This window comes from Gymnoscopelus microlampas (assembly GCF_963454915.1).
Source record: "Gymnoscopelus microlampas genome assembly, chromosome: 8".
Taxonomy (NCBI): Eukaryota; Metazoa; Chordata; class Actinopteri; order Myctophiformes; family Myctophidae; genus Gymnoscopelus; species Gymnoscopelus microlampas.
The window spans coordinates 32441421-32457940 of NC_139945.1; the positions used below are offsets into that span (position 1 = coordinate 32441421).

The 16520-nt window shown below is 43.2% G+C and overlaps 1 protein-coding gene across 1 annotated transcript in view; it reads left to right on the forward strand.

The window, feature by feature from the left end:
• pid1 (phosphotyrosine interaction domain containing 1) overlaps positions 1 to 6361 on the forward strand; it is a 42503-nt gene extending 36142 nt beyond the window's left edge. Inside the window, exon 3 of the mRNA XM_084064489.1 lies at positions 3396 to 6361. Within this exon, the coding sequence (XP_083920615.1) occupies positions 3396 to 3896 (501 nt within the window). The 3' untranslated portion in view covers positions 3897 to 6361. The remainder of the gene's footprint in view (positions 1 to 3395) is intronic.
• The last annotated feature ends 10159 nt before the right edge of the window (positions 6362 to 16520 follow it).

Consider the following 16520-nt stretch of genomic DNA (forward strand, 5'->3'; position numbering starts at 1 on the left):
TGTGTGTGTGTGTGTGTGTGTGTGTGTGTGTGTGTGTGTGTGTGTGTGTGTGTGTGTGTGCGTGCGTGCGTGCGTGTGTGTACACACGGTATATGTACAAATGTATACTTTAAGAATGGGAGTATACATGGACCTTTAAGGGCCTTTACATAATGCATATAGATTGCTGTGTGTTACATAAGGAGCTCCAACAGCACTATTGAATCAGTCTGTCAAATCCATGCTAATCTGTGCCACAAGCTCCACCACTGTTATGTGCATTACGTTTGGTTGTGTCTTATGTATGTACTTGTACTATGTAGAGCTGCACACACGGCCTGTCCAGCACTCGGGTGTAAGTAACTCTCTGTCTAGGTCCTTTTAGCCTCACAACATAATACATTCTACAGTTAGAGACACATAATTATGTAAATGGCATTAATTGTTCAGAGCATGACAGACAAAAAACATGCCATAATGGTTATCTTGTGGGTTGGACTTGGACCTGATGCAAGCGTAATGTGGAGTGACATTTGTCCCACTTCATGGACACTCTATCAGCTACTTTCTCTAGTACTAGGTTGTTAACACCATCAACAATGCCTCTGTCTTCTTAATGCTACATTAACCCAACACAAGGCTGGCTGGCTGGCTGGCATGAAACCAGAGTGACTGGCCGTTCTTGCCTTGAAAGATCCCATTCTAGTCAAAATAATGGCAGAGAGAGAGAGGCCAGATTGACCTGATGTCTGGGCTCAGAATGAACAACAGACTCTTAAAGAAGAAAAGCCATAAGTCCAAGCAACGAGTCATAGAGGTCTTTAGTGTCCCAGCATCCCATTAGTAATAGTATGTGCATTGATTAATGATAAATAATGGTTTAATGTTAACAGAAACATTTAGTTATCTCCAAATATGAGACGTCAGGAGCAAAGGATGCAAAGGATGCAGATTAATACAAATTCATGTTATGGATTGTGTAGATGTAAAGATAGTCTACATCTCTACAGCAGTGATTCTCAAAGTGGGGTCCGGGGACCCCCAGGGGTCCTTGATGGGGTTCCAGAGGGTCCCCAGCTAAATAAGTTAATATCACTATCAGTCTATCAATATCACTTTTAACCACTTTAACCGTAGATACATATTTTCAGATGGGGGTCCGCGGCCAAATACATATCAATTTTGGGGCTCCTTGACATGAACATGTTTGAGAACCTCTGCTCTACAGTATTATGTAGCTCTGGGTGAACTCTCTGAGGCAAGCATAAAAAGAAAGCGAGAGACAGGGTGAGTTAGTATTACCCAGCTAGCACTACTGTAAACACAGACCGGAGTAAAAAGTCTTTGAGTGCTGGACTCCGAGCAGGCCCCTCCCCTGTGTATTTTTATAAAGCCATAAAGCACACCATGTGGAGAACTCACACAAGTCGGCCATTATTCCTGGACCGCGTCGTGAGCTGGCCATGTTCCTGTAGAAAACTAATCTTTGTCCACCTCCTTACACACACACACACACACACACACACACACACACACACACACACACACACACACACACACACACACACATACACACACACACACACACACACACACACACACACACACACACACACACACACACACACACACAAACACAAACTGTGAGCCCATGATAGCAAAGAGCTATGCCAGTAGTGACACAGTGGAGAATTAGGAAAGTAGGAAAGAAAGAAGCAGCAAGACAAATTAATTACTGTAAGTGTACTACAGGAGGGAGAAATAAAGAGATCACCAGATAAGGATAAAAGGGGCAGAGAGAGACACGCACGCACGCACACACACACACACACACACACACACACACACACACACACACACACACACACACACACACACACACACACACACACACACACACACACACACACACACACACACACACACACACACACACACACACACACTATCTGCCTTTCTACTACCCTCTTCTTTTACGTCTTGTCTCTCTGTGTGTCTCTCTCTCTCTCTCTCTCTCTCGCTCTCTCTCTCTCTCTCTCTATCCCTGGTATGCAGTGTGTTCATGTGTCATTACTATGGTATTCTGCAGCCACAGCTTAACATAGTGTTTTTTTTTTCTTCCTCTTTGCTGCTCTTAGGGAAATAACACACACACAGCCCTCAGCATGTCAGCACGGTTCCCACATGGGAATAGGAAAGCCTCTCATCGCCACTGCTTGCTCAGAGAACAGATCTATCTCTGTGTGCTGAGACTGAGAGACCTATTGCTCACCCGTGTAAAAAAAATGTAGTTAATTACTTTGTGCTGGAGCATTAACGCTGAATCTTCTCCAGACTGACTGGATCTAAAGGACCTCTGAAATGAGGTCTTGAAAAGAAGGATTAACCTCCCCGGGGTGAACTGAAATAAGATGACTCCATTCCTGCTTTACATAAGCTTTTCTGTACTATGTGCTGATGATGTAGTGTCAGACATTTGTCTGAGCAGGAATGGACTTTTTTGTTCAACAGTTAGAATTTTTGGGGTCATCCAACTCTCACTATATACTGTACGTCACTCTGTCCTCAGTGACTCAATACACTGTATCATCGTCAAATCACAGCACAAAGTCATTATGCGTAATATTAGACATCTGTCTGACATCTGCACACCTGTAGCGTGCCATGCATGTTGAACATTTTGTTCTAGGCCCCCAATACATCTGCAGTTGTTCTAAAAATCTATCATGACTGGCTGCATTGCCCAATAGTGGAAAAGAACCTCTTTGAATTCACTTCCTCTTCCCTTTGGTCAATTTAAAAATAAATCCAAGGCTAGAGCTTTGGAGGTTTCTTTCTTCATTTTCGTTGTTGGTACTAGCAGTGTTGATTTCGTCGACTAAAACTATGACAAAAAATGTTCGTCGACTACCTTTTTTCACTGACGAAAACTAAATAAAAACTAAGCTATGATGACTAAAACTATGACTAAATGTACTGACAATTTTGTCAACAAATACTGTACAAACTAGACAAAAATGTTATGGAGGGACTAGTGGAGAAGAGATCCAGTAGAAGTCATGTTATGTTTTAATGCACTCGGGTGCCATCAAGACGCCATCAAAGCACGGCCAAAATACAATTTAGTCGACTAAATCAACTGTAGATTTAGTCCACTATAATCTTATGATATTTAGTCGACTAAAACTAGACAAAAACTAAAACATTTCAGATGACTAAAATATGACTAAAACTAAATAGAATTTTGTTCAAAAGACTATGACTAAAACTAAATAAAAATTTGTTGTCAAAATCAAAACTAGTTGGTAGCAATGTTGAAACATGTGGTTTGTACTGTGTATTGTTTATCTGCACCGCCTGCTTAACACTCGGCCTGTATCCGCTGTCTGTCTGTCTGTGTGTCTCCTCTCCTCCAGGTGACCTACCTGGGAAAGGTGACCATCTCAGGGACCCAGTTCCTGTCTGGATGCACAGAGTCGGCGGTGGACGGCCTGGTGGAGCGCCGCGCTCGGGCTCAGCAGCATGTCAGCTGCACTGCGCCCAGTTCCCTGCTGGAGATCAGGCCCTTTCAGGTGCGCCTCCACCACCTAGACGGGCACGGCGAGGCGTCCGTGACCATGGACACCTACCAGGTGGCGCGCATTGCCTACTGCACGGCGGACCACGGCATAAATCCCAAAGTGTTTGCCTGGATTTACCGGGAGATCAACGACGACCTGACATTCCAGATGGACTGCCACGCTGTCGAGTGCGAGAGCAAGCTGGAGGCCAAGAAGCTGGCCCACTCCATGATGGAGGCCTTCCGCAAGACCTTCCGCAGCATGCGCAGCGACGGGCGCATCCACAAAAGTGGCTCCTCCGACGACTTTGCGGAGGACTCCTCCACCCCCGATGACTCCACCCCAGATGACGGTTGAGGCTTCCACATCCACACAAACGGCCTGATCCCCACCCATGCAAAGGTTGGGGTGACTGAACGGATAAACAGATCACCTGCTCTCTCTCTTGTTCTCCCTTACTCTCTTTCTTTCTGGTACCAACAAGGAAAAAAACATGAAGCAATGTCCCCCCCACCCAGCCCCCCACCCGCCCATCCCAAGATGAATTAGTCTTTACGTAAAGGGAAACTAGAGGACAAATGGACAACAAGAACCCCTACCTTTGCATACAGGGAAGAAAAGCGCTGCCTCTTTGAGTGCGTGTCCCTTAAAGACCTGCAGGGCCTTTTATGCATCTCTGTATACGCCCATAAGAGATTGACTACACATTTATGGTCCCGTTCTCTGGCACTGTGTAATACAGCCCACATAGGCACTATCACTAAACCATAGTTCTTAAAGTTGTTTTAGCTGGTGACTGGAAAATGTTAGGGTCTTTGCTTTTGGTCCCAGGCTCATGAAAAGTACTATGGCCATTTGAGGACCCATCAGAGGCAGGCCTGTGACCCAGTTTGGGTCTAGTTTAAGAAATCAGGCAGTTGAAGGTAAATATCCTCAAATGTTTGATGTTGTCGACCTTGACAGCAAAGCCTTTTAGCATATGTGACAGCTAGCGGGGGGTCAAAAGATAGAATAAGCTTTTCTACCTTGCACATATCACTATGGTACTTTAGCCCAAGCTAAACTCCCAAATTATTTGATAATGTCTGGCTTTACACATTAACTATGTAGCCAGGAGTTCTACCTGTTTAAAGGTTACCTTGGATACCTGGGCATCTCTGTGTAAGCCACCTGGGAGAATAGAGGTATTGATGTTTTAGATTAATTTGACATTTCAATGGGTGTCAATTGGCCATGAGACTAAGTCATGACGGAGGCACCTTTATTGTTCACATTTGATCTCTCTTTTTCCCCTTTTCTTTTGAGTATACCAAAAGTCAGTCTTTTTAGCTGTGTCTTACCTGTCAAATTATGTGCCTCACTTTCTCCCATCAGGTTGGTCTTGTCTTGAACTGTCACGTGAGTGTGTGTGCATGCGTGTTTGCGTCATCATGCCATCATATGTTTAAATGTCTAAATGTAACTGCTTGTTCCTGTACTTCGTGTGTATGACTGTACATGTGAGTGCTTGCCTCTGAATAAGTGCAGTCTTTGACTAGTCGAGGGAGGGAGAGTGAGGGGGAAAGAGAGAGAAAGACCTGGAATGGTCTGATAATTAGCCAGAAGTGAAAACTTCTCACTGCCCCACACAGCATCCTTTTCTGATGCTTAACGAGGCATTTTTAAATTCAACACAGTACTGTGACCATTTGCCAAGTTTTACTTTTATTACATTTCTCTTGTATGAAATGACGAAAAAGGGGTACGAGAATGTGAGAGTCACGGAGACAGAGTTTCCAGGACCCCCACAAAACACAGTCCGTCCGAGGGAATGGCCGATGCCTCCTGGTCTCCGCTGAATGTATGATCAGTCCAACGCGCTGTCAGCTCCTCATACCTTCACCAGTCACTTCAATCTCTCAGTTCTCCTTACCCTTACAACCAAGGCAGTTCTCAGAAGTGCCAATGTCTGGGTTGTTTACCCACAACTGTGATGGATTAACTCTGTCTCCTTGGCTACTTTGAACAAGCCTGCAAGCAGTTTCATACAACTCTATCGTCCTGGGTTGCCTCTCTGGGTGATAAGGGGCCATACTGGGGCAACTGAGGCCCGTATCAGAGCCTCATGCCATGTTCTTTTCTAATGGGACTATTGAACAGACTGGACACTGGACTGGACACCTGAGAGGGAACGGTCTTTGGTCTGTGACTTAAGCAGGATGATCAGATGGCTACCGGTCAATACATATATATATATATAAATATATATAGATGAAAAAAATATATACATTGTATTTGAATCTCATTCAATAAGCTTATGTAAATACAAATGTATCAGTTTCCAAATATTACAGCATAAATATGGCTAGCTATTCTAAATAATAATAAAACAAAAGTGGAGAACGCACCATCATACGATACAGAACCAGTGTTATAAAGCCTACTGTGAATACAACGTGGAGAGACTGATAGTGCTGGCTGTGCGTGCGTGCATGTGTGTGTGTGTGTGTGTGTGTGTGTGTGTGTGTGTGTGTGTGTGTGTGTGTGTGTGTGTGTGTGTGTGTGCGTGTGCGTGCGTGGCGGGGTGTGTGTACGTACGTGCGTGCATGTGTGTGTCTGGCCATACAGCTGATGATTTGTGTGTGTGTGTGCGTGCGTGCGTGGTCTGGCCATACAGCTGATGATTTGTCAGATGGTGAGAATGTTTCTAAAGCTGTAGATTACTGTGTGATGTCTGTCTGCAAGCTCAGACACGCTTTAAATGTTTGGAAATGTTACCATAAGTGTTTTCTATACAGTGTTTGCAAAGATCAAGAAACAATTACATATAAACTATTTACCAAGATTTGTGATGGCATGCTGTCTTCTTTCCCAAAACTGAGTATCCTTATTCTTTGTGATCTGCACTGCAAGATCTTCAGTATTAATCTAACAATGAGAGTGTACAAAAGGAACCAAATAGACCCGTTGGGGTTACAGCAGTTGAATAAATAATGTACTTGAAAAAATATATTCACACACTTGTGACGGCACGTTATTGGTCAGACAACTCATACTGACTAAAACATATTCCTAATATTTATGAATATGGTTTAATTTGGTATCAATGGTTCTCATCACTCCCTGCTACGCAAAATAAAGAAAATGAAACATGAGAGCAGGGATCGATTAGTTACAACCACCCCCATGGGGAACTATTGTGAAATAGTGATAACAGGTGTGAGTGTGTGGGGGCTTTAGCAAGCTGCGTCAAAGCAAACAGTGGTGGCAGGTAAACTGCAGCATCTAGAGAGCTTGCCAGTAAGAACGACCACCCTATGCTGTCACCCTATGACAGTCATGCAGCTAACATATCCCAACACTTGCGTTGTTGGCCTGAACTGGCTTTGCAGACTGGCTTCGCTCGAGAATCTAGGCACCAAGTCATTTTCAGCAGACCAAAACTGTATCTAGATTGTGTTTTCATTGGGTCCACAATACATACAATGCATATAAACATGTAAATAAAGCATACACCCGCTATACGGTGGTGCACTAAATATTGACGATTCTATCTAACCACCCATAGAAGTAGTTTGCGGAAAGATTTCCTCAGTCTGCTCTTTATTTACATGTGGCTTAGACAGGCCTAGCAAGACACAGACTCTCCCTTTTATGTTTGCATTGTGAAATAAATGCCATATGTGTGATTATGGAATTAATGTATGAATCAATGTTCACTTGACTTGATTTTTGCACCATTACACAGCTCCAGTGTGTCCATGATCAGTGTTCCAAAGTGTGTGGTCGCAATGATTTGTATTGCTCCTCATAAATATTTGGTTTTATGGGATTTCCATACAAAAAGTATGTTTCACGTTTGAGTGTGACACAGCCAGAGCTTTGGTCCTGTTTTATAGCAGTTTTTACTCTCCCATTCTTTACATTCTTACTTTACTCTCAACTCCAGCCTCTAAAGTACTTTCCTTTCATAATGTTGTTGTGTTCTGGCCTCTCATATACTATGATGTTGCAGCCATTTCACCACATAACTAACTGGTTGCTGCTTATATAGCTGGCTATCATTTTGCAGCTGGAGAACTGCAGAAAATTGGAAGCAAAATGGATGCTGAGAGGAATGTTAATGTGTGTTGAATGAGAACAGTGCCTCCCTCTGGCTGTTAGAGCAACAGCACCTGCTTTGAACAACACTTCAAAGAGCCTAATTCCAACAGGGGACACAATACAGGACTGTCTGTCTATAATAGTGATATTTATACTCCATGACATATTATTAGTGTTATTTCATGCAATATGACTTGCTATTACGATTATTTTTGTTTCCTACTAAGAAAGACATACAATGTTATGGATAGAACAGTTGTGAGCATGCTTCAAAATATTAAGCATGATTAAATACTTGGAACATGTGTCCGTAGCAGCCTCAACCTGTACTCTGTGTGCTGTAGGAGTTTCTGTGTGCTTTGTCAAAAAGTGTACAAGTGTACAAGTGTACAAATCCCCCCCCCCACACACACACACACACACACACACACACACACACACACACACACACACACACACACACACACACACACACACACACACACACACACACACACACACACACACACACACACACACACACACACACATATACACACCACGACCACCACCACCACCAAGTCTCTCTCAACATGAACATGAGTTTAAAATGGATACATTTTTCTGTGTACGCCCTCCTGTTGCTCCCCAATGTGTCTCTCTCCGACCCACTTTCAGCAGGGGGTGGGCCTCAAGGAGCCCAGATAGAGGCCATCCCATCGGCCCATCTGCCCCACTTCCCCACTCCTCTCTGAGGCGTCAGTCAGCTTACAATACCACTCTGTTACCGCTCCAGTTGGCCGGCCTCCCTCCTCTCTGGGTCCCCACGCACACCGCCCGTCTATCCACCCGCCAAAGGCCCACATGCTTGAGGTCCGGTACAGGGAAATCAGTGCCAACATGGGGCTCTGATCTGTTTCCACTGACCCCCCCCCCCCCCCCCTCTCTTTCTCTCTCTCCTAGCTAGAGAGCAGGGGGCCCAGGTCTCTCTGAGAGAGACAGAGAGGGGGAGAGTATACATAGAAACATATGTGTGAAACAGAACCGACTTTTAGGAAACAGAGATTTTGTTTGACAAAATGAAAAGGGAAGATAGCGCTGATCGAGGAACAGTTTTGGAGAAGAAAAGGAAACCAGTTTCAACTTAAAGATATTGTAGAGAAATGGTGAAAAAGTGAAAGGTCAAAGTTAACATAGCGAATGTCTTTTCTGGAAGCAAGGGTGGACGGTTAAGTAATAACGCAGGTCTTTTAGTCCCTGACACACGACCAGCATTTCTCCTGATCATTCTCACATCCATATTATGCTTATCAGTCCCATTGCAATAGCCCTATAAAGCCATCATGTGATTTAGGATGCCTGAACCTCCTGTCCTTCTCTCATCTCCTGTCTGTAAGCCTCCGGGAGTCAATATGCATCACTATTCGAATGCACTTACCGCTACGGACAAATCAGATGCTGTCACTGTATCCCCAGGGACAGGAAATGCCTTGACTTTCAACCATGCAGAGTCTAGCTTGTTGGGAAAGACAGACGATGAGCATCTGCAAGGGCAACAGGCCAGGACAGATCTCAAAAGAATGTCACTGGCTTTGTAAAGTTATACTCTGTATCTTTCTTGTTGGCATGTTCATGTTCAGTGTCTTTCTGACACCTGTTTCTGTTTAAAGTTTGATAGCAGTAAGTTCAAGCAACAATGAACAAATCACTGTACACGTACACGTGTATGACCATACAGTAGATCTATGCCTACTTTGCATTGTGTTTTCAGACGGACTTGGAAACATTCTGAAGTTGAAATTTATTAACTATTGAATCGAAAGACAGCTGATCCCTTGTGTACAGGCTGAGTAGCTGTAGGGGTTGTATTTTCCCTTACTGGAATATGGATATTTCACTGCTCTGCAAAGATGGAGAAGTGTAGCAAGTGATTTTACTAAAGCCAACTGACATAATTTCAAGATCTAATATGAGGATGATACCAACAGTTATGCTTGCTGGATATAATATGCTTATTGGTTTCAGAGTCAGCATGAGAATCAACTTTATTGTCACATCACAGGTTTGCAGGGGTAAAGAAGTGGGTGAAATTAGTTTTTGTGCAAGCTCCATCAATTTTGTTATTTTCAGAAAGAGAAACGAAAAGAAGAGGGGGGGGGGCGGTACAGGGAGAAGAAAGCTGAAAAAGAAGAATCCAACAGTAGTGAAAAAATGTCAAGGAGAGGCAAACATCTAAGATATACGTACATATAGCACAATCCAGCTGGTACAGTATGTACTGTAGGCCTACATGAGGTTAGACATAAAGTGCATGAACAAAGCAGCAGGTATGTACATGATATTAGACATTGAGGTGCGAAAGAGCATCAGCGCATTGTACATGAGGTTAAGGTGCAAACTAGACAGAATCATCGCATTGTCAGGTTCAACCACATAGTCCACAACGGGCGGTAACTTTCACACGTACAATCCACATGGTAGATTCACAAGGAAAAGTAAAGTCCATGGCCAGCCTGGTGACAGGATCACATAGAGCGCTAACTTTCACAGGTAAAATCCATATAACATGGTCAACAAGGACAGGCAGTGGTCAGGCCTTGTTTAATATTCTTGTGTATTATCATTGATATTGCAATATTCAGCCTGTAAGATGCTCTTCACTGAAATAAAATTGTGGAATGCGGCTTGTAAATGTAAATAAAAGTTTAAAATAACTTTATAAGCTTGCAGTGAATAGTTTTTAGACAAAGACTGGTTCTCATTCCAGGCCTCCGGTGGGGCACCAGGGAGAGGGGGCATTATCCCAGCGGAAATCAACCCAGAGTATTATGAAATATCTCTCTCCTAGCTCTCACAGTATCATGACATAGTTCTCGTCGCTCTCACAGACATGCAGTGTTTGAATGTCCTTCTTTGACACACACAGATTCCTGTGGGTAGGCCTATGGCCATGGCATACTGTACAGAGAGATGTGGGAAGAGCATAGATGGAGAAAGGTAATGAAGAAGAGGTGATGATGAATTGGACATAAATGAGGGAAAGGGAGATGAAAATAGGAGTGAAAGGGAGATAAGTGGTGCAGAGAGAGGGGGGGGGGGTGGGTTAAGGAAGAGACATGGCTGTCTATGTGGGCATCTTGCTCCCAGATGCTGGTAAGAGAGTTGAGTAATCCAGATCTGTCACATCCTGTGGGCTAGGCCACAGGATGGAAAATAAACAACTTCCAGCCAAGCTGAACTCTGTCATGACTCTCTCATTGATCATACAGTATGTGAATGTGAGCAGCACACAAAGACAGACAAACTGACACACATACTGTACATGTACCCCCCACCACACACTACACACTATAGTGTGAAAACGTCCACACACACACACACACGCACGCACGCACGCACGCACGCACGCACGCACGCACGCACGCACGCACACACACACACACACACACACACACACACACGAGCACGCACGCACGCACGCACACACACACACACACACACACACACACACACACACACACACACACACACACACACACACACACACACACACACACTGCATTTTGCTAAATGCCCTGACTTAATTGGCCATTCACTTCATTCTATTCTATGCCAATGGTCCCAAAGTAATTGTGATTTAGTATAGTGATTTGTTTTTTATTTTCTTTGGAAGCAAATATGAAGCTTAAACTGTCTCTATTCCGTTTGACCACCATGTTGCAACATATTTGAAACTGAAAATAACCCCCCTCAGGCTTGGGATTGGAACATTAGTGCAGCAAGAGGACAGTAAAAAGATTGTAAAAGAGGGACTCCAGCCAACGGTAGATAAATCGTTTAAGTCTGTATCGAGTATAAAATAATAAATCAGCATTGCCCATTGTATCCACTTGGTGTCACCATAGCTCAGGATTTACCCAAGAAAATCTGCCTCCAGGCAGGGTAGGTTTTTGGAGAAGGTTAAAATGTTAGAAAAGTGGTTCTCTATGTTAATGGCTTCTAATGACAGACACTACTGGCTGCAGTGTCTAGCCCCCATATACTGCAGGCCAGTGGTTCTCAACCTGTGGGTCGGGGGTCCCCACATGACAGTGAAGTGACATTTTAAGGACTTTTAAGACCTTTTTAATACCTAAAAAAATGGTCAAACATTGGCCAAATTGTCAAATTTACCTAAGAAATAAAAATAAAATAAAAATAAATAAAATAGAAAATAGCTGATCTACAAAGTATTCACATAAAAATATACTTAAGTACTGAAAGTAAAAGTACTCATTTTGCAAAATGTCCCATTTCACAAGTTTCCAAATGTATAAAAATGCTTTGAAAATAGCAAATCTATAAGCTTGTAAAATATTTTCAAATAGCCTATATGCGTAGTACGGAGTCCGTAGCATAGGGCTGAAGTGGTTAATGCATGTTTTGTAATAATAATACAAATCTACAAAGTAACTAGTAGCTATAGTTTTCAAATAATTGTAGTGGAGTAAAAGTACAATATTTGCCTCTGATGGAGTAGTAAAATTATTGAAAATTGGAAATACTCCAGTAAAGTAAAAAATACCTCAAAATTGTACTTGTAGAGTACTGGAGTACATGTACTTAGTTACTTTACACCGCTGCACATGGGCGTGCCCTCTGCAGGCAGCACGGGTAATTTTAGGTTTACTCCTTAGGTCAGCATGCCATGTTTGATGTTTGTAAACAAACGGGTATTTCCGGGTAGAATATCTATGGACGATTTCATTAAGTCTCCAGAACATTTGCTATGTGTAGTTTGTCAACCTGTGGATATTTATTTCCTAATAATAGTCAATAGTGACCTGTTCTTACTAAACAGAGGATAATGCTACAATGCCACGTACGTAGCTGTAGTTTACAACCCTCGTAGACGTATTTACGATTCTGACGTCTTCAATCTACGAGAGTTGTAGGGTGCACGTCCCATGCAGGGGAGCACTTTCTGCACTTTACCCCGCGACACTCCAAACATGTACAAATTGAAAATAAAAGGTGCTTACCGCAAAGCCCCAAATGTTAACTACCTTCGCGGGGTAGTAGTGATCCCCGTCGAGGTTTATCTTTCAATAAAGAAGTCTTTTAATCCAGCTTGTGTCGGAATCTTCACTGTTCTTCTTTTGTTTTAAATGAGTTTGAACTGCGCATTAGCGATTTGGCGGTCGGGAGGTGTATTGCGCATTGAAAACACAATGTATCAATACACCTCCCGACCGCCAAATCGCTGTTGCGCAGTTCAAACTCATTTTAAACAAAAGAAGAAGCAGTGCGCAATACACCTCCCGACCGCCAAATCGCTAATGCACAGTTCAAACTCATTTAAAACAAAAGAAGAACAGTGAAGATTCCGACACAAGCTGGATTAAAAGACTTCTTTATTGAAAGATATACCTCGACGGGGATCACTACTACCCCGCGAAGGTAGTTAACATTTGGGGCTTTGCGGTAAGCACCTTTTATTTTCAATTTGTACATGTTTGGAGTGTCGCGGGGTAAAGTGCAGAAAGTGCTCCCCTGCATGGGACGTGCACCCTACAACTCTCGTAGATTGAAGACGTCAGAATCGTAAATACGTCTACGAGGGTTGTAAACTACAGCTACCACGTACGGATTTATTTTTCGTCGTGGTGATGACATGATGATTCATTCGGTCTAGTGTAGTCAATACAATTCTACGTTTTTACATTCAACCCATTAAGTACAGTACAAGTTACTAGGACTACTAGGACTACTTTGGAGGTGAAACCTGCCATGCCATTCATCAAGGTGAGAACATTAATATGCACTCCATCATTTTGACCATATTAAATCTGAATTGGCCTATATTTAAAATTATACAGTTTGCACTATGCCCATCAAACATATCCTGAATAGCATTGATTGATTGGAAGAGGGATAACTCACGTGGAGGTGCAATATTGGTGAGTTTATCGTTGTTTAAGATTGGTCTTTTCTGTTTCATGAAAGCTGTCAGTGGAGGGAATAGCCATTTAGAAGTTATAGCCTATTCCAAGTTTGCTTGCAGCTAGGGTGGAATGAAATGAAACAAATTAATGACCCCTTCTTTTACCAAAGGATGAGGAACTTGCACAGTGTCACAGACAACCATGGATGCATTGTGACGAAGACAAAACTCTGCACATCAGTGGATGTTGGACTTGACACTGTGGAGGTAGGCTAGATGAGATGTCCTTGATTCGGTAACCAGAAGAGTGGGCACTTGAGAAATCTGGACACTGTTTTTAGCTAGGCAGAGCCTGGCTCTGACCTGGGGGTGCATTTTTGGGTGGGAAGACTGGGCACTACTCTGATTAACAAGTTGGCTCGCTAAGCCAAAATAACGTGGTGTAGTTGACAGCTCAGACAGCCACATTAACACAATTACAAAGCCAGCCTGCTATCACCATAACTATGTCTCATCAGGATTTAGAAACAAAACCAAACATGCATTCATCTTCACTTGTGTGATGAATAAATGATTTGAAAATGCGTTCTGAGTTGCACAGATTTCCAAGTGCCCACAATGTTTAGGTGACTGTTCTTGTATCCCCTTGGTTCCATGTAGTTACAATGGTTGGCCTATACAGACTGCACTTTAGCTATCTAGAGGAGCTTAATGTACCTTTTGAGACCTGTCAAAAGCTTTTCATGAACATAAGTACTGTAGGCACATGATGGATGTGCTGTAATGGAAGGTTACAGAACCCCTTGAAAGCTGCTGGAGTCTGAGTGATTTTAGGTTTCTCTGCTGGAAATATGGGACCTGGGTAAAATATGTCGCATGAGGCAAACAATGTAGATCTAACTATTGGCCATAATGGTACTTTTATCTTTTTATTTTCAGTAGAGTCTTTTATTTGCCTAGATTAAAGGCACAGTTTCTTACTAATAGCATTTAGCTTCACCTTCTCAAGTACAGGATTACCACTGTGGCTCAGTGGGTTTGATCCCGGCACTGCTGGTTTGATACTGAAGCTTTAGAGGTTCTGTTGAAGTTGGCTCAACTTTGATTGATTTTGCAAAACATTTCTCAAAACAGATTCATCTCATTGTCTCTACCAGGCCGAAAGGCATGGCCGAGACTTTTTTCCGCATGTCCGTCTGTGAACAGCTAATCTCTCAAGAACAGATTCTGCTCTCCGCTTGAATCTGTCGGGGGGGTTCGTCATAATGTGTACGCACTGGCCTACAAGTGGGCGTGCCTTCAGATCAGGAAGCAGGCCGCGCTTTACCCAATCAAATGTAGTGGGCGGGATTTCTGTCTGTGCTCTCCTTCCCACTGAAAACAAACTGAAACTCATTTAACAATAGCGTCCTCGGAGCAGACAAAATCACGGAAAGATATTCACATTTTAACTTGCTCTTTCATCATAGAAACAAGTGGACTTATAACCAAAACGATCCATGTTATCTGGGAGAAGTGGTGTTAGTGTTCCGTGCAGAAATATTGTTAGTGGGAATGAAAACATAAGCGCACCACCGGAAGTGGAGCGCTGAAGGCAGACCAAAAACCCGGTTTCCTTGCGCACAGGTGCTTCATCGACCTCCTCCCAGAGCCAAGTGAAAGAGTAAAAAACAGCAGAGGGCGCTGTTTTTCCTTTTTATTTGGCTTTGGGTTCCCAGATTGGTGAACAGCTAATCTCCGGCACCGTTGGCTTGATCGCAGCGAAACTGTGCACAGACGCTCCCTGGATGCCAGAGCAGAACCTCTGCCCCACATTTTTCACGGGGGCCTGTTAAGCTGGACGCATACTCCACTTTTAGGTGATAAACCTCTCACCGCGGTGGTCGGAAAACTACAGCACGACGTCACTGAGCCGCGGTGATAAGCGTCTCACCGCCCACCTCAGCACATCTAGCTGTTTTTACTGACCGAGATCACCCCTGGGGAGAGACCTCTGTGATAAATTCACCACGGCAGGTCGGAGATTATTTGCCCAGAAAAGAATTGATGCAGGCGGGAAGGCTGTTCCATTCATTCAGACCAGAGCGATTATTTGGGACTTGTCTTGAGCTGAGGAATTTATACTAAGAGTTTGTCCTCCTCTGGTGTCCATGCATAAATACAAACTGTCAATATAATAGCAACATGTACATCCATTACCTCTGTGACAAAACATCCAAATGTCCGGTATTAAAATATCCATGCTAGATGTAAACAAACCTGCTACGCAGACAGAGCAAGCTAGCTACACAGCTTTGATGAATTGAATCAGATTACTGAGCGGGGGAGAGGAATCTGTGGAGGTCCACAAATACACATTCGCACTACGTTGAGGAACAAATGCCACCCTTTTAACATTGTCCTATTATAGCGCCACCAGGAGGCCAATCTTTGCAAAAAAATATTTTTATTCCTACAAATTTTGTCCAAACATCATGAGTTTATCTCTATAGTCTAAAGTGATCAAGACGGATCCGTCAGATTTTTCATATTCCATCCTGATTGGCGAATTCCGAACATTGCTGGCCCACAATAACCTACCTGACCTGGCGAAGCTTTTTCTAGTTACATCTGATTTTATTTTATGGTGAAATGCCACCTGTTATGTTAAAATAGTCTGTTTATTTGTGTGTGTGTGTGTGTGTGCGTGTGCGTGTGCGTGTGCGTGCGTGTGTGTTTGTGTGTGTGTGTGTGTGTGTGTGTGTGTGTGTGTGTGTGTGTGTGTGTGTGTGTGCGTGTGCGTGCGCGTGCTTGTCACAATTCTCAGATCCTTAATCCCTAAGTGCCCATACGGGAGAAAGGGCCTGTCTCAGCTAATCCAAAGATTCAAATCTCCTTTGAAATCTTTGGCTCTTCATGATAAGATTTGAAGGAGACCTCATCATATTGGACATACACAAATTATTTTTGAAATAAGGTCACATTTGCTCTCTTAAAAAAAATTAGAAGCCGTTTAT